This window comes from Hyperolius riggenbachi, chromosome 2 (assembly GCF_040937935.1).
Source record: "Hyperolius riggenbachi isolate aHypRig1 chromosome 2, aHypRig1.pri, whole genome shotgun sequence".
NCBI classification, from domain to species: Eukaryota; Metazoa; Chordata; class Amphibia; order Anura; family Hyperoliidae; genus Hyperolius; species Hyperolius riggenbachi.
In genome coordinates, this window is record NC_090647.1 from 156,897,904 (window position 1) to 156,923,171 (window position 25,268).

The following is a 25,268-nucleotide window of genomic DNA, read 5'->3' on the forward strand; positions in this document are numbered from 1 at the left end:
TGGTGGATTTGCAACCCATTCTTGTGAGTAAAGCTTTATATACTGTATTTACAACTTCCCATTTATTAACAATACTACACCATTGGGCTTCTGGTCTCTATGTTTACCTAGGTATTCTTGAGTACAAGGTCACTAAAAGGTCACCTACAACCTCCCCCCACGCAATTGCTTGCCGCTACTTTATATTGGTGTCAATGGTGTTGCTCATTTTGTCCGCTAGCAGCAGGTGCTCAAATTGTCTGCTTCCATGAAAATAACATGCACGTTTTAAAGTATGTGCAAATTGTCTGCTGTGTTATGTATGTGTTATAACATGAGCATACCTCAACACACATAGGACCTGAGTCACAAACCACCAGTAACGTTGGCCAGTTTTTGCCGGTATTCACACATGCAAAATAAATGGGTGTTGCCCAAATAGCGCCAGTCATTATTTGCATAAAGCATGTCATACTAGCAATGCATACTTCACTTAAATCACTTGAGTGGTGTTACTTGCGCAAAACCCATAACGTTGCTTGAGTAAACACTGTTAAAATTTATGTGATCGTGAATTAGGACCACGCATCAGTTTGGAACAATACTGGTGGCCAGTGGCCACCGATAAAAAGTGCTGTCTAACCTTAAAAGGGAATGGAAAAGAAGTAAATCATGGGGATATAGGAAAGCAGATAATAGTGATGGGCTAATTGGCCAGCCACCCATGTGGAGGCAAGACTGAGTGAGCTGTCTGCCACACATGGAACTAATAATTTTGAATGCTAAAAGTATGCAAGGCTGGTGATACGGTGTTCCCCTCATAGCCTGTAGATGCATGGTTTATATGAAACTATATGATACTGCGCAGAAGCCTCTGAAGACGCTCAAGGAGCGAAACGTCCGTTAGGCAGCACCGCTGTCCCCCACTTCACCCCACAGCCATCAGAGCCAGGGTAGGCAAGAGAATACAATGATATTGATCTATGCAATTTTTTTATGTAACTAGCCGGATGAAATAAAGCTATTTTATATGATTAGGATATGCATGTGCCAGCTTACTCTCTTCTACCATTACATAATATGTACCCATTACAAACCACTGGTATTGTCATCTATGAGAGGTAACTATTGCTATTAGTGCCTCAATAAACAGAGATGCTCTAGAATAGGCAGACTTAGCATAGGAGAGCAGTAAGAATGAATATAGTGACTAGTCACATTTATTTATTTATTGTATTTATAAAGCGCCAACATATTACGCAGCGCTGAACATTAATTTAAATTACAGACAATATTTAGGGGTGACATACAGCAATATGGCAATACAGGAATACAAGAAAACCAGATAACACAGCACAGTATGAGTACAAGGTAATGCTTAGTCAGTCACTGGATGGGAGCATGGAGATTAGGCAAGTTAGGTTCACTCAGATGCATAGCATGGGTGCACAGTAATGGAGGTGCATGATCAGGTAGGACACAAAAGGAGGACCCTGCCCAAAGGCTTACAATCTAGAGGGAGAGGTAAGGACACGAACGGTAGGGGACCAGAGTTCAGCTGTAGGTTTAGAGCACTTGTGAGGGGTAGTAGGCCAGAGTGAAAAGGTGAGTTTTGAGGGCTTTCTTGAAGATGTTGAAGGAGGGGGCTGCCCTAATGGGTGGAGGTAGGGAGTTCCATAGTGTTGGAGCAGCTCTTGAGAAGTCCTGGAGGCGTGCATGGGACTGGGTGATGCGGGGGGCGGTTAGGCGAAGTTCATTGGAAGAGCGGAGTGAGCGGCTAGGTGTGTACCTCTGAGTAAGATCGGAAATGTAGGTTGGACAGGTTTTGTGGACAGATTTGTAGGTCAGACACAGTATTTGAATCTGATTCTGGACTGGATAGGAAGCCAGTGGAGGGATTCTAGGAGGGGATCTGCCGTGGTGGAGCGATGGGAGCAGTGGATAATTCTGGCTGCCGCATTCATGATGGACTGCAGTGGGGCTATTCGGGTCATAGGGAGACCAGACAGCAGGGCATTGCAGTAGTCAAGGCGGGAAATTATGAGGGCATGGATTAGGAGTTTGGTGGTGGCAGAGGTCAGGAAAGGGTGAATCTTACAGATGTTACGAAGGTGGAAGTTGCAGGACTTTGTGAGGTTTTGGATGTGGGAAGTGAAGGAGAGTGCGGAGTCCATAGTGACACTCAGACAACGGGCTTGAGAGGTAGGGCGAATGGTAGTGTGGTTAACAGTGACATGCACATCTGGGAGGTTCGTGGATGGCCGGGGTGGGAAGATCATAAATTCCGTTTTGTCTAGATTTAGTTTCAGGAACCTAGCGGACATCCAGGAGGAGATGGCTGATAGGCAGGAGGAGACCTTGTCCATGGTAGTGGTGGATATGTCAGGGGTGTGGAGGTAGATCTGGGTGTCATCTGCATACAGATGATAGTTAAAACCCATGGAGGAGATAACCTTGCCAATGGAGGATGTGTATAGGGTGAACAGTAGGGGGCCAAGGACCGAACCTTGGGGTACTCCCACCGAGAGAAGGTTGGGGGTGGACGAGGACTCATTGAAGGCGGTCGTGAAGGAGCGGTTGGAGAGGTAGGATGAAAGCCAGGACAGGGACATGGAGAGAAGTGGGAAAGTAGGTGATAAGGAGCAGGTAAATGTACTCTTTGATCAGGGTCTCAAGAACCTGCCTTTTAAATCTTTGCTGTCATAAATCAGGCATAGTGGGGTCTGAACACTTCTATAACAGTAATTATAGATTAATGGTATCTTGGAATGAATCACGGCACTCAGTATTTGATTTTGATATATGTATTAGCTTATCATACAGTATATATGTTACGGCCAGAACCCGAAGTGTGGCCACTTCTAGTTCTGGCCGGCCACTTCGGGTTCTGGCCGGCCAATTTGCGAAGTGGCCGCAGCGCAGCGGCCAATGTTAGAAATGCAAAGCTACACTTATTTTACGGCCGACTCGCTGCGGCCAAATGTATTAAAAGTTGCTTAAATTTAATTAAATATAGCCGGCGGCGATGTGATAGATGAAGCCGCCGGCTTTCGCACTGCCTCCCCCCCGATTCTCTCCCCCCCCCGCCTCTCTCCTTGTCCCTGCCTTCCATACAATACGGAGCCGCCGGGAGAGTCGTTCGTCGCGGCAGGGGCAGCAGAGCGGGGGAGGCTGCAGACATTGCTTCTGCCAGCGCCCGCTCTGCAGGAACGGCAGGATTCCCCTGCCGCGACGAACGACTCTCGGGGACACGCGTGTCCCCGCCCGGCTGCTCCGTATGTCGTATAGGAGGCAGGGGAGAGGAGAGAGGCAGGGGGGAGGAGGAGAGGAGGAGGAGGCAGTGCGAAAGCCGGCGGCTTCATCTATCACATCGCCGCCGGCTATATTTAATTAAATTAAGCAACTTTTAATACATTTGGCCGCAGCGAGACGGCTGTAAAATAAATGTAAACTTTCCATTTCTAACATTGGCCGCTGCGCTGCGACCACTTTGCACATTGGCCGGCCAGAACCCGAAGTGGCTGGCCAGAACTAGAAGTGGCCACACTTCGGGTTCTGGCCGTAACATATATACAAAAATATCATCAGTTTATTCCATCTGATCTGGCCTTTATCATTATCATTAAGCAAACATTTATCTTTTTAGTACATAAAAAAATATAATAGTTCTGTTGTATAGAATAAAATTAAAAATAGCCTCTTCTGTACTAAGAGCGGTGTCAGGACTCGTAGTAATCTTCTTAAATAAAACTATAGAAAAAATAAAGTCTTGCTAAAATCTTAACAGAAATTAATGCTGAAAAATGAATAAAGTAAATCCCCAGAATATTAAAATAAGCATTACCCCTTCTGTATGGAACCACTTGTTGGAAGCAGCATCAGGCTAGCAAAAAAAACTAGAGTTGTGGGCATAAATAGCAAGACCAATAGCCAGGGACAGATTTGTACCTTTTACCGCCCAAGGCCCGCTAGCACCAGCCGCCTGACCCCCCCCCCCCCCAAAAAAAAATAAACCTCCACCCTCCCACTCCCATGACATGGTTGACAGCTGGAATTAGATTATAAGCTCCTCTAAAGACAGTTAGAAACATGATGGCAGTGATTCGGTTGTACGCTCCTCTGATTCGTGCTCATTGGGGGACTGGGAGCCGAGCTGCAGCTAGGCCAGGGGCGTAGCAATAGGGGGTGCAGAGGTAGCGACCGCATCGGGGCCCTTGGGCCAGAGGGGCCCCGAAGGGTCCTCCCTCTATCACAGTATTAGCTCTCTGTTGGTCCTGTGCTGGTAATAATCATGTCTATAGATGCTTTGAATAGTAATAATCCTTAACAAACTGTTCCCCATCCCCTTCTTGCACCTCTGACACTGTGGTTGTCCTTAGCAGGTTTTGGTGCGCCATATCAATTGTTATGTATAGAGTGCTTGGGGGGGCCCCATGTAAAACTTGCACCGGGGCCAACAGCTCCTTAGCTACGCCACTGAGCTAGGCAACATGTGTACATTACTAAATGCCACAGGACAACGTTAGGGAGATTGCAGGGATCACCAAATAAATTCTCAATTTGGTCACCGTTAAGGCCCTTTTTGTCTGATTGGCACACAAATGTCGCTAGACCATCACAAATTATTTTGCCAGCCTCCAGTGTACCAAAATGTAATTTTATTAGCCAGTGAAAAAAATATTAGGGAATTGCCAAAAGCACAATTAAAATAACAGTGCTGTTTAATCCAAAACTTGCCATCTCACTTTCCAGCTACACAAACGTTGATCAATTATTCAGACCTGCAAGGGGGCACATAATTGTACACACAACTGAATTCATTTCACAATAGAAGAAAGAATCCTATGTGTTCAAAATCACAAGCTCAGGTTGCAATATGCAGTCATTCTGGACAATTCCTCATAAGCATCATTCACATGAGAAGCAAAAGTCCCAATAGAGAGCTCATTAGCATACATCATTTATAGCAAAGCACAGCGGCACGGCCGACCTGCATTAGACTTTGCAGATTGCAGTGGATGGCAGCGGCCAGGGTGGGTGCACTGGGTGCCAGCATGTGGGTGTGGGTGACAGTAGGCAGGGAGGGCAGTGGGAGCTGGCGTTAAAGTGTCCGCATAAGATGTGCTCTCAGCTATACTTAGCATAGCTGAGAGTAGTGCACAGGGAGCGGCGTGTGTGGTGGCTTCCGGCAGAGATCTTCAATCAATTTAAAAAAGATCGCAAGATTAGAGGATACTGGCGTGGGACCTTTTCCGAGGATATTGGTGCGGGAACATTTTTTTAAAGGTACAGGTAAATATTTCTGGCTAAGATTAATAAAATACTCTTCTCATGGTTATGTTTTTATTTCATTTAACTCGTTGTGGAAATTGGTAAGGAGTACTTTGTACCCCATACTCATTTTTCCTAGGAGGGGGAACGGGCATCTGGGGGTCCCCTTCTTAAAGAGGGCTCCCAGATGCCACCATCACGGCCGCACTAGCTATAACACGCGTAATGTTTTGCACACACAAAAGCAAATGTTCACGCAAAATCGCAGCCGTTTACAAGAGAAAACGGCTGCAATATCGTGCAAACCGTTACGCGCATTATAGCGCACGCAAAATGCTAGTGCGACCTTGATAAGAGTTATCACGGCTTTGTGAATCAAGCCCCAAGAGAGAGGTCAGGTGCTTGGAGGATGGCTGTACCCAAAAATTTGAGACACACGTAGAGAAGATAGGTGCCTTATATAGTGTACCATATCAATATATAGTAAATTAAAGAAATACAGTAAGAAGAAGGGTTTTCACAAACCCGGGTTGCTATTCCAGCAACGAGTTAAATTGACTGAGCTGAGGGGTAAGAAAACAGGCTTATCTCAAGGTAGCAATAAAAATATATATTTTTCTAAGTTTTACCACTTTAGGGGCACCACCATCCCATTAAGTACACATAAAGAGGATTGTCTAGAACCTAGGTTCTCAACGTGTGGTACGCGTACTCCAGGGGGTACATCTGATGGTTCCAGGGGGTACTCAGGCTTGATATACTTAACCAAGAACAATACAGTCAGAGTTTTAGAAAAAAGATAAATATTATTTAAACATCAAATTAGTATTTTAGGACCAAATGTCATGCACTACAATTAAATATATATTTGTCAAGGGGTACTTGTGATAATGTTTACTATGCTAGGGGGTACTTGGTGCGTACAAGGTTCTAAAAGGGGTACATACCAATAAAATGTTGAGAAACACTGGTCTAGAAGACATACGATCGGATCAATTAACGATTTATGTAAGCTGAATTTTTGCAACTTTCAGTATAAATAAATGAAACTAGAGGCCTGATTTACTATGACTCTTCAGGACTGGAGCATATTGTGGAAGGATGGAGAATAGAAGTAATCCAACAAATCAAAGCTAGAATTCTAAAAATGATCTGCTATTAGATGGTAAATGTTGGAGTCATCTAGATCAGTGTTTCTCAACACGAGACCACAGACGGTGTTTCTCAACACGAGACCAGGAGGGGACGCAGTGCAAAATGGGGGAGCATGCCAACACATAGCAGCGGGGAGGGGAGTCCACTCCCCCCCTCACCTTGGGCTCCCCCGTCAGCGCTTCCCCCTCCGTTACTCATTAATAGCAGCAGCGGCGGCGGCATGGTAAAAGGATGCGGACTTACCTCTGCGTTCCACGCTGGAGGTCCTTCTGTGTCAGTGATGATGCTACTTCCTGTTTATCAAGAAGTAGCATCAGGCTCAGAGAAGATTAGACCTCCGGCGTGGAACACAGAAGTAAGTGTGCATTCCTTTTACCATGCCGCTGCCGTTGCTGCTATTAATGAGTATCGGAGGGGGAAGCGTTGACGGGGGAGCCCAAGGTGAGGGGGGTAGTGGACCCCCCTCCCCGCTGCTATGTGTTGGCATGCTTCCCCGTTTTGCCCTGCGTCCCCCTCCTGGCTATATTGAGGGCGCCCATGCCTGACTAAACTGTGGTCACCTATGCCTGTCTATACTGGGGGCACCTATACCATGCCTGGCTATACTGGGGGCACCCATGCTAGGCTGTACTGTGGGCTACCATGCCTGGCTACGCTGTGGGGCACCCATGCCTGGCTATACTGGGGGCACCTATACATAGCTATACTTGGGGGCGCCCATGCCTGGCTATACTGGGGGGCACCCATGCCTGGCTATACTGGGGGCACCCATGCCTAGCTATACTGAGGACACCTATACCTAGATATACTGTGGGCATCCACCCATGCCTGGCTATACTGGGGTACTTATACCTAGCTATACTGGGGGCACCTATACCTAGCTATACTAAGGGCACCTATACACAGGGGTGCCTCTAGCCATTTTGTCACTCCAGGCGAGAAAACCTGTGGCGCCCCTCCCCCCAAAAAAAATAATCGTAATGCGTCAGCGTTTCACTCAAAAATAATCGTAATGCAGCAGCGTTTCAACAAAAATAATAGTAATGCAGCAGTGTTTCACCAGAAAATACACGTATTGCGGAAGCGTTTCACCAGAAAATAATCGTATTGCAGCAGCGTTTCACCCAAAAATAATCGTATTGCAGCAGCGGTTCACCCGAAAATAATCATAATGCGGCAATGTTTCACCATAAAATAATCATAATGCGGCAGTGTTTCACGAGAAATTACACAATGTGGGCAGTGTTTCACCAGAAAATACACATAGGCAGGGCTCCACTTTCTTGAGGCACAAAGGGGGACAGAAGGAGGCACAGGGGGACTGAATATGGCACACAGGGCGAAATAGGGAGGCACAGGGGGACAGAAGGAGGCATGAGGGTCAGAAGAAGTCACTAAGGAGGCACAAGGGAACAGAAGGAGGCACACAGGGGGACACAAGGAGGCACATGGGCAACAAAAGGAGGCACAATGGGGGACAGAATAAGACACAAAGGAGGACAGGGGGAGGCACAGGAGGACAGAAAGAGGTACACAGGGTGACAGAAGAAGGCATGAGGGCCAGAAGGGGACACAAAAAAGGACAGGAGAAAGCACAGGGGGAGTGAAGGAGGCACACAGGGACAGAAGGAGGCACAAAGGGGGACAGATTGAGGCACAATGGGGGACAGATTGGGGCACAATGTGGGACAGATTAAGTCACAAAGGGAGACAAAAGGAGGCACAGGAGGAAATAAGGAGGCACAAAAAGCGGCAGAAGGAGGCACGGTGGGGGGAAGAAAAAACACAAAGGAGGCACAGGGAGACAGTAGGAGGCACAAAGGAGAACAGAAGGATGCACAAAGAGGGACAGAAGGAGGCACAAAAGGGTGACAGAAAAAGGCAGAGGGGGATGTACAGGGGCACAGGGAGGCAGAAGGAGGCAGAGGGGGACAGACAAAGCCACAGGGAGACAGAAGAAGGCACAAAGGGGCACAGAAGGAGGCACAAGGGGACAGAGGAAGGCACAGGGGGCAGAGGTAGCACATGGAGACAGAATGAGGCACAAAGGGAGACAGAAGGAGGCACATGAGGACAGAAGGAGGCAGAGTGGGACTGAAGGAGGAACAGGGGGGCAAAGGTAGCACAGGGGGACAAAGAAAGGCACAAGGGGACATAAGGAGGCACAGGGGGACAAAAAGAGGCAGAGGTGGCACAGGGGGACTGAAGGAGGCACATGAAGACAGAAGGAGGCACAAAGGGAGACAGGAGTCATAAAGGGAGACAGAAGGACAAACAGGGTCAGACATGGCACAAGGGGCTGGAAGAGGCACAAGGAGACAGAAGGAGACACAAAAGGGACAGAAGGAGGCACAAAGGGGGGGGGGGAGGATGTACAAGGCACAGGACACAGTGGCAGCTGCCTGTAACTTACGCTAAGCAGGACACCCATGGGGGCGGGGCTTAGTCAGAGGGTGTGGCTTCTGTCAGGGGGCATGGCTTATTCCAGCAACATGGCACCCCCAGGACCAATGGCACTCCAGGCAATGGCCTGTACTGCCTATGCCTAGAGGCTCCCCTGCCTATACATGACTATCTATCTATACTGAGGGTACCAATACCTGCGGTGGGGATATATATATATACATACATATATATATACATATATATATAGATATATACATACATACAGTGGCTTGCAAAAGTATTTGACCCCCTTGAAGATTTCCACATTTTGTCACATTACTGACACAAACATGAATCAAATTTATTGGAATTCCATGTGAAAGACCAATACAAAGTGGTGTACACGTGAGAAGTGGAACGAAAATCATACATGATTCCAAAAAATGTTTACACATAAATAACTGCAAAGTGGGGTGTGCGTAATAATTCAGCCCCTGAGTCAATACTTTGTAGAACCACCTTTTTTGCTGCAATTACAGCTGCCAGTCTTTTAGGGTATGTTTCTACCAGCTGCACATCTAGAGACTGAAATCCTTGCCCATTCTTCTTTGCAAAACAGCTCCAGCTCAGTCAGATTAGATGGACAGCGTTTGTGAACAGCAGTTTTCAGATCTTGCCACAGATTCTTGATTGGATTTAGATCTGGGCTTTGACTGGGCCATTCTTACACATGAATATGTTTTGTTTTATTTAAACCATTCCATTGTTGCCCTGGCTTTATGTTTAGGGTTGTTGTCCTGCTGGAAGGTGAACCTCCGCCCCAGTCTCAAGTCTTTTGCAGACTCCAAGAGGTTTTCTTCCAAGATTGCCCTGTATTTGGCTCCATCCATCTTGTTCCCATCAACTCTGACCAGCTTCCCTGTCCCTGCTGAAGAGAAGCACCCCCAGAGCATGATGCTGCCACCACCATATTTGACAGTGGGGATGGTGTGTTCAGAGTGATGTGCAGTTTTAGTTTTCCGCCACACATAGCGTTTTGCATTTTGGCCAAAAAGTTCCATTTTGGTCTCATCTGACCAGAGCACCTTCTTCACATGTTTGCTGTGTCCCCCACATGGCTTGTGGAAAACTGCAAACGGGACTTCTTATGCTTTTCTGTTAACAATGGCTTTCTTCTTGCCACTCTTTCATAAAGGCCAACTTTGTTCAGTGCATGACTGTCCTATAGACAAATTCCCCCACCTGAACTGTAGATCTCTGCAGCTCGTCCAGAATCACCATGGGCCTCTTGACTGCGTTTCTGATCAGTGCTCTCCTTGTTTGGCCTGTGAGTTTAGGTGGAAGGCCTTGTCTTGGTAGGTTTACAGTAGTGCCATACTCCTTCCATTTCTAAATGATCGCTTGAACAGTGCTCCGTGGGATGTTCAATGCTTTGGAAATCTCTTTGTAGCCTAAGTCTGCTTTAAATTTCTCAATAAAAACTTCAAGGGGGCCGAATACTTTTGCAAGCCACTGTATATATACAGTGGCTTGCAAAAGTATTTGGCCCCCTTGAGGTTTTCCACATTTTGTCATATTACTGCCACAAACATTAATCAATTTTATTGGAATGCTACGTGAAAGACCAATACAAAGTGGTGTACACAGGAGAAGTGGAACGAAAATCATTCATGATTCCAAACATTTTTTACAAATAAATAACTGCAAAGTGGGGTGTGCATAATTATTCATCCCCTGAGTCAATACTTTATAGAACCACCTTTTACTGGAATTACAGCTGCCAGTCTTTTAGGGTATGCCTCTACCAGCTTTGCACATCTAGAGACTGAAATCCTTGCCCATTCTTCTTTGCAAAACAGCTCCAGCTCAGTCAGATTAGATGGACAGCGTTTGTGAACAGCAGTTTTCAGATCTTGCCACAGATTCTCGATTGGATTTAGATCTGGACTTTGACTGGGCCATTCTAACACATGGATATGTTTTGTTTTAAACCATTCCATTGTTGCCCTGGCTTTATGTTTAGGGTTGTTGTCCTGCTGGAAGGTGAACCTCCGCCCCAGTCTCAAGTCTTTTGCAGACTCCAAGAGGTTTTCTTCCAAGATTGCCCTGTATTTGGCTCCATCCATCTTCCCATCAACTCTGACCAGCTTCTCTGTCCCTGCTGAAGAGAAGCACCCCCAGAGCATGATGCTGCCACCACCATATTTGACAGTGGGGATGGTGTGTTCAGAGTGATGTGCAGTGTTAGTTTCAGAGTCGCCATGGGCATCTTGACTGCATTTCTGATCAGCGCTCTCCTTGTTCGGCCTGTGAGTTTAGGTGGACGGCCTTGTCTTGGTAGGTTTACAGTTGTGCCATACTCCTTCCATTTCTGAATGATTGCTTGAACAGTGCTCCGTGGGATGTTCAAGGCTTTGGAAACTTTTTTGTAGCCTAAGCCTGCTTTAAATTTCTCAATAACTTTATACCTGACCTGTCTGGTGTGTTCTTTGGATTTTATGGTGTTGTTGCTTTCAATATTCTCTTAGAAAACCTCTGAGGCCATCACAGAGCAGCTGTATTTGTACTGACATTATATTACACACAGGTGCACTCTATTTAGTCATTAGCACTCATCAGGCAATGTCTATGGGCAACTGACTGCACTCAGATCAAAGGGGGCTGAATAATTACGCACACCCCACTTTGCAGTTATTGACTTGTAAAAAAAATGTTTGGAATCATGTATGATTTCCGTTCCACTTCTCACGTGTACACCACTTTGTATTGGTCTATCACGTGTAATTCCAATAGAATTGATTCATGTTTGTGGCAGTAATATGACACAATGTGGAAAACTTCAAGGGGGCCGAATACGTTTGCAAGCCACTGTGTGTGTGTGTGTGTGTGTGTGTGTGTGTATACACATATGTATAAATATATATATATATATATATATATATATATATATATATATAAATATATATATATATATATAAATATATATATATATATATATATATATATATATATATATATATATATATATATATATATATATATATATATTTTATGTGTGTGTGTGTGTGTGGGGGGGGGGGGGGGTACTTGGCTGGAGCTGAATTGGTGATAGGGGGTACTTGGGTTGAAAAAGTTGAAAAACACTCATTTAGACTTCAACAGCAAGGACTGCTAACTGGACTACAGCAAGGTTTGCTAAATTTGCAGTCATCTACAAATATCTGCAAGAGAGAACTGTGTTTAGGAAATCCAGCTTTACCAAACTTTATTAAAACAGCGCAAAAGATGTCTGGCACTGTAGCTTTAATGCGTCACAGCAAGTGTACAATGGATGTCACAAAAAACACACACATAAGGACAGAGTCCGTGGAAGTGATGGTACTTATCATGCTCTGCTGAAGGTGGGGAGGCAGCTGTGGGCGCCAGTGGGTGCACGGCCTTACAGCCGTTTCGCAATGGGGTGAGCCTTGCTTCTTCGGAGGCTAATCGTGCACATCCATTGTACACTTGCTGTGACGCATTAAAGCTACAGTGCCAGACATCTTTTGCTCTCTCTTTGTATGAAGTGGTCACAATATTTGAACTCCATTTGTCGTGAGCACGTAGCTTATGCTGAAGTTCCTCTACACTGCCTTTCAGCGGAATCATTCCCATCTGCAGTTTGTACTGAGTGCCTGCCTTTCCTCCTTGAAGTTTATTAAAACAGCTCTTGCAGCAGATACATGTGTGAGACTGCAGAATTTCGCTAACTTTTCAGCAAACCTCACAGCAATCTGATATTACACAGGCAAGGATTACAAACTCTTACCAAATGATCGAAGATATTTTTCACATTAATGCAGACCAGGTTTACAGGATCACTTATAATGTTCCATTGGCCTTGATTCCCCGAACACTGGTGAAATTGCCGTATATACACTACACAGCAATTTTAACGGTGTTTAGGCAAATAATGTAGCATACATTGTGAAAAATATCAATGAATGTATTGCTAGTATAACGCAAAATACACTATTTGCATAACATACTCTAAGGCCTGACAGGTTATGTCCGCAGTCAGTCTCTATGCCCCAATCTATTGCCACGGCTCTAAACCCAGCCCATGGTCTTCACCTATAGACAAGCCCCCGCGTGAACAGGACATGTTATTTGTCTCCGGACTACGGTTAGCTCCAGGTCTTAACGTGCAAGGCATACAGACTGAAGTAGAGAGGATAATAACCCACCAGAACCCCACTGAGGCAAGTAACACAGTTTAATAGTTCATAAGTATCACACAGGGCTATTACCTTGATTCAGGAGGATGAGGCCCTCAGCGTTGATTGTAAGTAATGACAGATGTATTATTATTATTATTATTATTATTATTTAGTATTTATATAGCGCCGACATATTACGCAGCGCTGTACAGCGTATATATATTGTCACTAACTGTCCCTCAAAGGAGCTCACAATCTAATCCCTACCATTGTCATATGTCTATATTATGTAGTGTAAGTACTGTAGTCTAGGGCCAATTTTTTTAGGGGGAGCCAATTAACCTATCCGTATGTTTTTGGAATGTGGGAGAAAACCGGAGTGCCCGGAGGAAACCCACACAGACACGGAGATAACATACAAACTCTTTGCAGATAGTGCCCTGGCTGGGATTCGAACCAGGGACCCAGCGCTGCAAGGCGAGAGAGCTAACCACAGGCAGTGAAGGATCCAGGCAATATATGAGAGAGTTCATGCAAGGCCCGCATCCAAAGATATGCAAGCAACAGGTAAAGATAGTCCAAGTATACTTAGAGTGTCCACTAGTATGCAATGATCAGTCCAGGTAGCATGCAAGAGTATCCGGTTAACAGGCAAAGGTCGGTCCAGGCGGTAGACAAAAGTGTGCAGTAAACAAGCAGAAGTCAGTCCAGTTAACAGGCAGAGGTCGGTGCAGGTGGCAGACAAGAGTATCCAGTAACAGGCAGAGTTCGGTCTAGGCAGCAGGCAAGAGTATCCAGGAATCAAAGCAAGGTTAATAACAGCATACAATAATGGTCAAATACAAGCCAAGGGTCAAGATCCAGTAATTCAACAATGTGAGTGCACACCCAGCAACTAGCCACAGCGATGCTTATCACGGTGACTGGGAGCACTCTGCAGGTTTAAATACAACTTTCCTCCAATCAGTGGCCGGCCACATCCAATCACACAGTGGTACACCTACCTAGGTGTCAGCTGTAATATAGTTACATATATTACATAGTTATTTTGGTTGAAAAAAGACATACGTCCATCGAGTTCAACCAGTATAAAGTACAACACCAGCCTGCTCCCTCACATATCCCTGTTGATCCAGAGGAAGGCGAAAAAACCCTTACAAGGCATGGTCCAATTAGCCCCTAAAGGGAAAAATTCCTTCCCGACTCCAGATGGCAATCAGATAAAATCCCTGGATCAACATCATTAGGCATTACCTAGTAATTGAAGTAATGACGCTGAAAAGCCTGCACAGCCCCATGCTGCAAAAATGAGCCTGGTCTTTAGGGGGTTTAACACTGCGGTCATCAAGTGGTTAAAGAAGAACTTATTTGTATGTGTTTCAAATTTTAAGATTTTCGCGACAGTTCCTCTTTAAGTGGCCAGAGACGACTGGTAGGGAAAGGCAACACAAGTTGTGCTATGTGGCAGTTGTACAATGTGTTTCGTGAACCAACCTTATTGTCCTTTAGCCCTTGAGAACCTTGTTAAATCGTACCCAGACCATCTTCATTCAAATTGTTTCCACTACGGAATAATTATTAGAAAAGTAAATCTGAAAAAAAAAACAGGGGCCAAGTGACTTGAGAAAGTTAACTTTTCTGGATGTATTGTAGACTCAGCACATTTTTAAGGTTTTTTTATGTAGAAGCCAGATTAGTTGCCCCATGCGAAAGAGCCTTCTATGGATAGTCAATTTAAAGCTTTTAAAGCTTATGATCTTTACTGGTTAATTTCATTCAGGCACAGAGAATATCTTAGAGAGACAGAGCTGAGATACTCTCCCCATCTTTTTGTTGTAAATGATAGCATGCTATCCCTTCCTAACACATAAAATGTGTAGATTTAACCTCTTGAGGACCGCAGTGCTAAACCCCCCTAGTGACCAGGCCATTGTTAGTAAAATAGGCCACTGCAGCTTTAAAGCTAAGCTGCAGGGCCGCACAACACAGCACACACGTGATCCCCCCCCCCCCTTTTCTCCCCACCAACAGAGCTCTCTGTTGGTGGGGTCTGATCGCTCCCCCCATGTTTATTTTTTTTAATAAATATTGTTACTCTTTTTATAAAAAAGAAAACCTGTTTCTTTAAATATCTACCCTCCCTCCCCCCTCCCTCCCCACAACCAGCCAATTATGGCGATCGGCTGTCATAGGCTTCTGCCTATGAGAGCCGATCGCTCTCTTGTCCCCCAGTGTGACACGGCTGTCCCCAGTACAGCGCTGCTGCCGATCGCAGCGCTGTACATGTAAATAGACGGCGATCACGCCGTCTAACAGTCTCCCGAGTGGCAATAGCCGCTTGGAGACTGAAGGCGAGGCAGAGTCCCCCCCCCCCCCCCCCCCAAGCAGGAGATGTGCTTTGGTGTTCTTCCAAAGAGGATTTGTATTGGTTTTCCTATATTTGGTTCGTAACTAGAAGGGGAAGTAGATTCTGGAAATCACATCACAGACCAGATACAATATATGACCTCATTGCGGTGGAAGGTTCCAGTACAGAACTCTCTGGATGCAAACTGTTTCTGGAAGCTAACATCCTCCAGTAATGTTAATTTGGTGTATCTGTTTTGAATGTAAGTTGTGTATCTTGCTTATAATTAGGCTCTGCACACCTATGCTGTTGGCATTCAGGCGCAGCCTGTCTTGGGAACTGCTGCCACTTCTCTCTGCTAAAAAATGTATGTTTACTTTATGGCTAACTGCACCCATTTGCTATTTCATGATTGCATTCCATTTTTATTCTAAATTTAGGGATCTAGTGCATAGTTTAACATCTGTTTTGAATACAAGGGTCTTGATTCACTAAATCGTGATAAGACAAATATCACCCCTTATCAAAGTTATCACACGCCATCAAAGTTATCACACATTATCAAAGTTAACACGCCTTATCAGAGCAGCATAGCGAGCGCTACGAACTTATGCCTGCTAATTGTCACTTGTCACTCGTCCTGCCCTGAGCCCCTGCGGGTTCGTAGCGCTCACTATGCTACTCTGATAAGGCGCGTTAGCTTTGATAACGTATGATAACTTTGATAAGATGTGATTTTTGTCTTATTACGGTTTAGTGAATCAAGTCCAAGGTTTTTGTTTGCCTCTAGTGGGTTCTGTACACCTCTCTTGGTAGTCATTTCAGATGCAGCCTGGTTTTAGGATGCTCTGCCATATTCCCTGAATATACAATATACAGGTATGTCCAAAACACTCTATTTGTACCTGAAAGAATAATGTCCACCTTCTTGTATAAGGACTACAAATTAACCAAGAAGAAGGGAACCTCACAACTGGCTAAATTCATCCTACATGAACACACTCAATTCACTAAATAACTGAGTTGTGCATACTTGTGTCACACAGTGGCTGCAGAAGAGCAGCAGTTCATCAAATACCTCATGGATAATGAAATGGAATGTTCTCCATTGAGTAGTGCAAACAACAGTTGAAACTGTGGGACAGCCAGTTAAATATTTGTAATGAATGATCTGGGCATACAGTATACACAGGGCCGGATTTAGGCCAAGGCCACCTAGGCCTTGGCCTAGGGCACCACAGGAGGAAAGGCACCAAAGCAGAAGGCTAAACTGGTGCAGCATTTGCAAGCTTGCAAATGCTGCAAGGCAGGGAGATCAGGCGAGCTGCCTGTGCAGCAGCCACCTTGCTCTCTGTGCACGTTTTCATTGTGGCCGGCGGCAATGGACTTGTGCACTGGAGAGGAGCAGAGAAATGAGTGACACAGATGGCTGCTGTGGTGTGAAGACGAGCTGGCTACTTACACTGAAAAGTGGGGGTGGGAAAATAATGGATTAAGGGAGTCATCTGGCTACCTATACTGGAGGGAAAGGGGGAGGAGTCATCTGGATACCTATACTGGGGGGTCATCAGGCTACCTATACTAGAGGGGAGGGGGAGCGGTCATTTGGCTAGCTATACTGGAGGGGGGGAGGGGTCATCTGACTACCTATACTGAAGGGGGGCAGCTGGTGATAGTGGCCTAGGGTGGTAAAGAGTACAATTCCAGCCCTGAGTGTACAGGAAGGGCCTGGATTATAAACAGTATTAATTATCAGACCTAATGTGCAAATAAGAGATATGTGAGCCTATGTGAATAATGTAATTCACAGCTAAAGACAGGATTTGGGAGCTTGGCGGTCGCAAATGAGGAAAGACATGAGGAAACAGCCAGACCAACAGTTACATATATGCTTGTTCTTCAGTATATAGCATGACCTTCTGAGATGAAACAGAGGGACACTGTTTAATACAATAAATAACAATTGCCCCAGGAACTAAGCTTTTGCTTTTCAGATCACACTTTTGGTTTATATCACCACTAAATCTCCTATGTATTAACACTTGAAAATAAGTGGTGCAACAATATAAATGTTTCAAAGCTTAGTAGTACAATATAATTATTCTTTTTAGAAGATAAATACTTTATCAGTTCTAAAAGAGCAACAACTGTGGAGGAAAGAGACACAGGCGGGTTTATTTCCAAATTAGAGACTTTCCTTTCAAAAGAGGTAAAAGGGAAGCCCATGAAGCATATTATTATTATTTAGTATTTATGCAGTGCTGACATCTTCTGCATCACTTTACAAAGTATATACTGTAGTCTAGTCACTAACTGTCCTTCAGAAGGGCTCACAATCTAATCCCTACTATAACATAGCTCCCAACTGTCCCTCTTTTGGAGCCATGTCCCTCTGTCCCTCTTTCTTCCTCATTTGTCCCTCTTTCAGGATTTTGTCCTTCGTTCTATGTAAATATATATATTTCTCTACATAAAAAATGTGTTAGATTGACTCTAAACTTTATTCCCATCCTTTAAATTGATATATTACTAATTTTAAAATGTTAATGTGAAGGAAAATTAACCAGGATAGAAAGGACCAGTGTGGGTTGAATTATAAAACAACATATTTTTCTTATGAAATGTTTATGGTATGCGTGATCAGGGATGTGGCAGGGGCGTGGCTTAAGTGTCCCTCTTTCTCATCTCAAAAAGTTGGGAGGTACACTATAAGTATATGCAGCAGTATAATCAGCAGGAGTCCCATAAAATACACCTGACCCCAGTGGCTTACCTAAGGCCAGAAACCCACAAGGAGCGATTTTTGGAGTGCTTTGTGCTTTGAAAAGCTCTTGCTAATGTAATGCTATAGGTGTGATCCCACTTGAGCAATGTAATTTTATAAAAATCCCCCATACCATTGCATTAGTAAGACCTTTTTCAAATCACTAGCGATTAGAAATTGCTCCTAGTGGGTTTCTGGCTATGGGAGGGCAATATGAGGGAACATCGCAGCAAGCCTTCCTTCTCATGTCTGAAAATTTGACTTAAAGGAATCATCAGGGAAAAATTAAAAAATCAGCGTTACTCACCTGGGGCTTTCTCCAGCCCCTTGCAGCCGACTGTCCCACGTTGACCACTCCTCAAGGTCGTCCTTACTGTGCCTGCGTGAAGCGCCACTGTCCGTCATGGCCACGTTGTCAGCAGCGCACTGCGCAGTAGTTCTGCGCCTGCGCAATGTACCACGGAACATGTGGACATGATTGACAGCGGTGCTTCACGCAGGCGCAGTAAGGAGGACCTCGAAGTCATTCTCTGCACCGTGGGGGGCAGGGGCGTAGCAATAGGGGGTGCAGAGGTAGCGACCGCATCGGGGCCCTTGGGCCAGAGGGGCCCCGAAGGGCCCTCCCTCAACTACAGTATTAGCTCTCTATTGGTCCTGTGCTCATAATTATCACTTCTATAGATACTGTGAATAGTGGTAATCACTAACAAACTACTTCCCATTCCCTTCTTGCACCTCTGACACTGTAGTTGCCATTGGCAGGCTTTGGTGCGCAGTGGCAATTGTTATGTATAAAGTGCTTGTGGGGCCCCACTGTAAAACTTGCATCAGGGCCCACAGCACCTTAGCTACACCACTGGTGGGGGGAGCCTGAGACAGCGGCGTAGAGAGGAGCGGTCAGCGTGGGACAGTCGGCTGCAAGGGGCTGGAGTAAGCCCCAGGTGATTAGATTAAGGCTGATTTTTTTGAATTTTTCCCTGATGATTCCTTTAAAGGACTTCTGAGGTGAGTAAATAAATTTAGCTTTACTTAACTGGGGCTTCTTCCAGCCCCTAGAAGTCATTTGTGTCCCTCGCCACAGCTCCAGTCTTCTCCTGGGTCCCGCTGGCAGCCTCTGAGGCTGGGTGCACACATAGCAGAAATGCTAGCGTTGCATAAAACGCTGAGTATTTGCCACTAATGGAAGTCTATGGGCCACAGGAAAAATGCATATAAAAACGTATATGCGTTTTCAAACCTGCGTTTTTAAAAACGCTGGTTTTGCTGCATATTATGCAGGAATGCTGCCAAATTGCACATAATGAAAGTCTATGGTGATGAAGATGCATAGCGTTATAATGAGTTTTTCCATGCATTTTTATATGCGTTTTTTTTCCAAAAATATATATTTTTTTTGCTGTATTTCTGCTTCATGTTGTCTTCCAAGTGATTTGCATAAATGGAAATATAAAAATGCGTGCGTTTTGTGTATGCGAACCACAAACGCATTAAACCACACGCCAAACGCATCACGCACAAAAACTGCACACAACATTAACATAAAACTTGACATAAAACGCAGCCTTTCACGCTATGGGCTTGATTCACAAAACGGTGCTAACTGTTAGCACGCTGTGAAAAGTGCTTTGCGCAAAATTTCGCGTGATAACGGTTATTGGCGCAAAAATTCACGTTTGTGCGTTAACGTGAATTTTTAGCGTGTTAACGTTCGCGTTCGCAGGATAAATTCGCGTTATCACCCGAATGCAAACGTTAACGCACGAACACGGATTTCTGCGCGCGATATCCGTTTTTCAAGCAAAAACGCACGAAAACCAGTGCTAACAGCCGTGATAACAGTTAGCACCGTTTTGTGAATCAAGCCCTATGTTATATGTGAACCCAGCCTGAAGGATCGCCGACCCGCAATGGGTGGGCATCCTCTGCGCGTGCGTGGACGTGCACCTGTGCCTCGGGTGAACTCGCCCACATCATTGGGAGCGTACTGCACCGGCGCAGTAGTACTGTTTTTCTAACAGGGATGTTTTACCAGCTTGCAGGTATTTTACATTACATGACTAGTAACATATACAGTACATTCAGAACAGAGACCTCCTGAACCAATGATTCCCTGTGCTCCTCTATTAGTTATCATGGAGATAAATTGGGATACCCGCCTAAGAATAAAGAGGAAATATTAATGATACATTCTTAATGCAACCAGGATGTTGGTCCCCAACTGACTTTGCTACCTAACCATCTTTTGGTGAATGAGTGAGGATGCTGGAGAGCACTTGAGAAATGGAACATATGACTGCAAGTTTTCATAGTAAGCTTACAAAGTGAATAGAGAATTACCAAAGTTCATTTGGAAGCGGTGTTAAGAGGGAAGATGAATGTATTAGGCCCATTCAGTTCTATGGGGCTGTTCACAGTACTGAGTTGTTACTAATCACGTTATTCTAACTCGCTGCATGCAGGCTTGACGCTTGATTCACAAAACAGTGATAACTGAGTTTTTTCACGCCTAAAAGCTTTGCACGTGCAAACATGCGTGCAAGCCATTTTGCACACGTGTTGCACGTGCAAAGTTTTATCGCTCTCGTGTTAACTTTTATCGCGCGTACGGCGTTACGCTGTATGTGCGATATTTCCGCTTTGCACGTGAAAACTAAGACGCTTCGTGTGCTAACCTATTAGAGTGTATGCTTAGCACACCCGTGCTAAGCTGGTTTGCACACGATGTAATGCGCGCAAAACTTTACGCACACAAACTTTTGACTTCACGCGAATCATTAGTTTGCGCGCGTAAAGCTTTACACGCATGATAACACGTGCAAAGCAGCTTTGCACGGCGTGCTAAGTGTTAGCACTCTTTTGTGAATCAAGCCCTTTGTATAAAAGTCTATGGCCAGTCTCCATTGCAGTTCATACTCATTATAATTTTGTACATTATGCAATGGTTCACTGTGAATCCAGCCTAAGTGGATAATCAGTTTCTTATTCTTCTTTGCTTTTGTGATTGCACAAAAGGAATGCTCTTATGCCTGCGAGTGATGGAAGGGGAGGCACTTTGACATATTATGGGTAATAACTCGGTTTAAGCAGTGCTGCTCGGATACCACTTTTCACTATCTGGATCTAATTTGGATCCAGATACCCAGCTATCCGATCCGGGTCGGATATCCGAGTTTAAAATTTTCCAGTCTGGATCCGAATCGGATATCCGACCCCAGTATCCGGCCGGATTCGGATATCCAGATAGAAAACCGGAAGTTACCTGAAAATGGCTTAAAATGCTTCCAAAAGTCTCTTCAAATGGCCAAAATCCCTTTCGGAGGTCTCTCTCTCTCTCTCTCTCTCTGGCCACACACCATCATTTTTTTAATTTCGATTAGATTTGAGCATTCAGATCCAATTTTCCAATTGATTGGAAATTTCAATCAGAATCTTCGAGGTACCACACAAGTATGTTCGAGATTGCCGCAAGTTCGGGATAAAAGACCGAGAACACCGAAAAAATTGGTTGCTGAAAAAAGTGTATAAATAAAGTTTGGTATGTACTGAATAGTTACATACAATTTATTTCTGGTTGAATACAACCAGATCAAAATTGGTCTGAATTTTCCAACATGCCCAGTCTCAAAATTAAATAAAAAATCATTCCTAATTTATCAATCGAAAACAAATACAAACTTTTGATTTTTCACGAAAACCAATTGTAATTATCAGATTGATGTAAATTATGGTGTACATTATCAAATTGGTGTAAATGATGATCAAATTGGTGTAAAATTATAATGAATGCATCATTTTTGGTGTTAGCAAATGAAGTGCACAAAGCAAAAGAACTACAACCAGCTAAACAGATGGGCAGATTGTTTACAAGTCTGAGCCCCAAAAAATACAAAACAAAAGCATTATAGGTGATGCACAAAAGTTTCCTCAAATAATCCTCATTAATATTCTAACATATTTATTTCGTTTTTTTTAATTATCTGTATACTTAACCACTTCTGTACCAGCAGTCTCTGCCCCCTTAAGGACCAGAGACTGTTGGTACGGTAGAACACCTCTTCCCAACGAATATCCACCGCTCCAGCCAATCACGACGCTGCCGCATTGCCACAGGCTCCTCTCTCTGCCATCTCTATGACGGCAGAATGCTGACAGCCGGTCAGGAGCTGCTTTCATTGGCTCCTGACGCTGTCTATCAATGGGAGCCAATGTGATTGGCTCTCCGTGATCACACTGTCAGGAGCCAATGAAAGCGACTCCTGACCTGCTTACAGAGCGTCTTATAGATGACAGAGCAAGTGAATTGCGGCGGATGCAGAGAGGCGGTATCGGTGGTAACGGCGGGGACACGCGATTCAGTGTGACGTAGATTCTACGTCCAGTCAGAGCTGCAGCACCACCTGCTGGACGTATGAATCATACTGCGTCGGTCCGCAGGAGGTTAAAGTACCCTGACCTCGTTTTTTAATGAAATGTTTTTAATGCTTTATTTATTTGCTGTGCTGTGACGTAAGAGTCACAGCACTATCCTCCCCCTCCGGCGCCTCCTGTCCACCGCTCTGCTCATCATTAATACAGAGCTCGATGATGGGTGAGGAGGACGTGTCAGTACTATCGCCTCTCTGCCTGTCTTCAGGAATGCCCCCTCCACTCGCTGCTATTAGTTCCTATCTGCACAGCACGCTGGGGAGCTGCACTGTGTGCGGTCTTGAGGTAATTTAGCTCAGAATGATAGTGTACTAACATAGCTATTAGTTCCTGATGTAGGGCAAAGAGAAGGAAGTACTGACATTTCCTCCCTGCCCTTCATCAACGTTCTACTCAAGTCAAATATTTTGGCTGAGCAGAGCGTGAGACAGAGGAAGGTGTCTCCCGCTCTGGGAAGGTGTCTCCCGCTAAAGGGAGAGGAAGGTGCTGTGATTTATGTCAAAGCAGTAAATAAAAAAAACATTAAAAGTATGCTATTTTAAAGCGAGGTCAGGGGTACTTTAAATACCAAGCATGCAAAAAAGTACAAGAAAAGTAATAACAACGTAAGTTAGGAATAGATTAATAAGGAATAGGTTAATAAAGTTGAAAATGGATTTTTTTTTTTTTTTTAATAAAGTGAGAAATGGGTAAGCGAGGCAGGTAATTTGGGTGCTGCGCCTTCGATTGGGTGCCACCATAGGCTGTAATGTGCATTAAGGCTGTAACGGTGCTCACTAAATAATTTGGGCACCCGTCAGCGACAACACAGTTATAGGTAGGGGAATAGTTTTTTGAAAAAAACAAGTTTGCTAGAGCGCGGTGAGTCACCTTTTGGTTTCACACTGCTCCCAAATTTCCCTGCCCCTTTTTAGATGAATGCCAGTATAGAGAGATCATTTATGAGCTACGTTTTATGAATTAGCCCCATAATTACTGGACTTTAGGCCTGATGCAAAAAATTGCGCTAATACTGCTGTGCACAGACAGCGCACAGCAATATTACCCTTACTTCCAGCAGCAAATTACGCTATTAGTGCGACCTGCTGTACTCTAGTAGCGTACTATAGTAGCGTGATCGTTGCTACGGTAACATGCAATACTAACGAGCAAGTATGCTCATTAGCACAGCAACAGTTGTGCTACTTGAGTACTGTAGGTTGCGCTAATACTGTAACTAGCGGTACTTGCTGCTGGAAGTAAGGGCAATGTTGCTGTGCACTGTCTGTGCACCGCAGTATTACCGCAATTTTATGCATTAGGCCCTATGACACAAAAGTTATTACTTATTACTAAGTTCCTAACCATTTTTTTTAATCTTGTGTTCAGAATAAAATTATTAGATTATTGAATTATCAAAAAACAGAGTTGTAATAATGTATACCTATTCTCTTGTCTCTCAGATTATGAATGGCCTTTGCACAGGAAACTGTGTCCTGTGTGGATTTATTTGGATGTACTCTTCTCCACTGCTTCTATCATGCACCTCTGTGCAATTTCTCTGGATCGGTATATTGCAATACGAAACCCTATCCATCACAGCCGCTTCAACTCAAGAACCAAGGCGTTCACCAAAATAATTGCCGTGTGGACGATATCTGTGGGTAAGTGCTATCATATTTCAGGCATAGGAGCCTAATTATCAAGACAAACTGTGACAGAATAACAGCTACCTAACACATATCACAGACCTGAGGGATGTTATTCCTACAACTTTTATTAATACCTTTACTATTACTGCTTCATTATGCTGGTGAGGAATGTACGATATTATGGTCTGCTTCGGTTGGTAATGGGAGAGCAATTACTGATTATTACGTTTCCCTTTTACCCGAGGGAACAAAGACAGATATGCCACAGAAGAACATTAAGATGTTATCTAATATAAGATTAGATATGTATATATCACATTGGCTGAAGATTTGCAAATGCACAGCATTCATGTGACTGTACATTTATATTTATAAATATAAGGTGACATGTGACATGATGAGATAGACATGGGCATGTACAGTGCCTAGCACACAATAACTATGCTGTGTTCCTTTTCTTCTTTCTCTGCCTGAAAGAGTTAAATATCAGGTGTATAAGTGGCTGACTCAGTCCTGACTCAGACAGGAAGTGACTACAGTGTGACCCTCACTGATAAAAAAAATTCCAACTATAAAATGCTTTACTAGCAGAAAATGGCTTCTGAGAGCAGGAAAGAGATAAAAATGGTCAATAGTTCACAAATTTTAGCTCTGACATACTTCAATGAATGTGTCATTGAGAAAAAACAATAAAACGGTTAAAACTTAAACAGTAGATTTAAACATAAAATAAAACTGGAATACAGTATATTAAAAAGTCATTTTAGGAGAAGGAAGATATATATATACAAGCATTTATTTCATTCGTTTATTTTCTAGCCCAGTTTTTTTCCTGTAGAGTTCAAATGATCATGGGATAAAGATGGTTTAGGCCTCTTTCACAGTGGGACGTTAAAGTCATACGTTAGAAACGTTTGTTTGGCATTTATTGTCGATTGCCACTACAAGCCTTGGCTGATCCACTTGATTAGACGATAGTGTGGATCGTGGCTGGATAGTGTAAAGTGGCTGGATAGTGTAATGGTTAAGGGCTCTGCCTCTGACACAGGAGACCAGGGTTGGAATCTCGGCTCTGCCTGTTCAGTAAGCCAGCACCTATTCAGTAGGAGATC

The 25,268-nt window shown here is 44.3% G+C and overlaps 1 protein-coding gene across 3 annotated transcripts in view; it reads left to right on the top strand.

Annotated features, from left to right (window-relative positions):
• Positions 1-25,268, top strand: part of HTR2A (5-hydroxytryptamine receptor 2A) — a 197,535-nt gene that overhangs the window by 132,963 nt on the left and 39,304 nt on the right. For all 3 annotated transcript variants that reach the window (XM_068265209.1, XM_068265211.1, XM_068265210.1), the window contains one exon: positions 23,968-24,168. In XM_068265209.1, the coding sequence (XP_068121310.1) occupies positions 23,968-24,168 (201 nt within the window). The remainder of the gene's footprint in view (positions 1-23,967; positions 24,169-25,268) is intronic.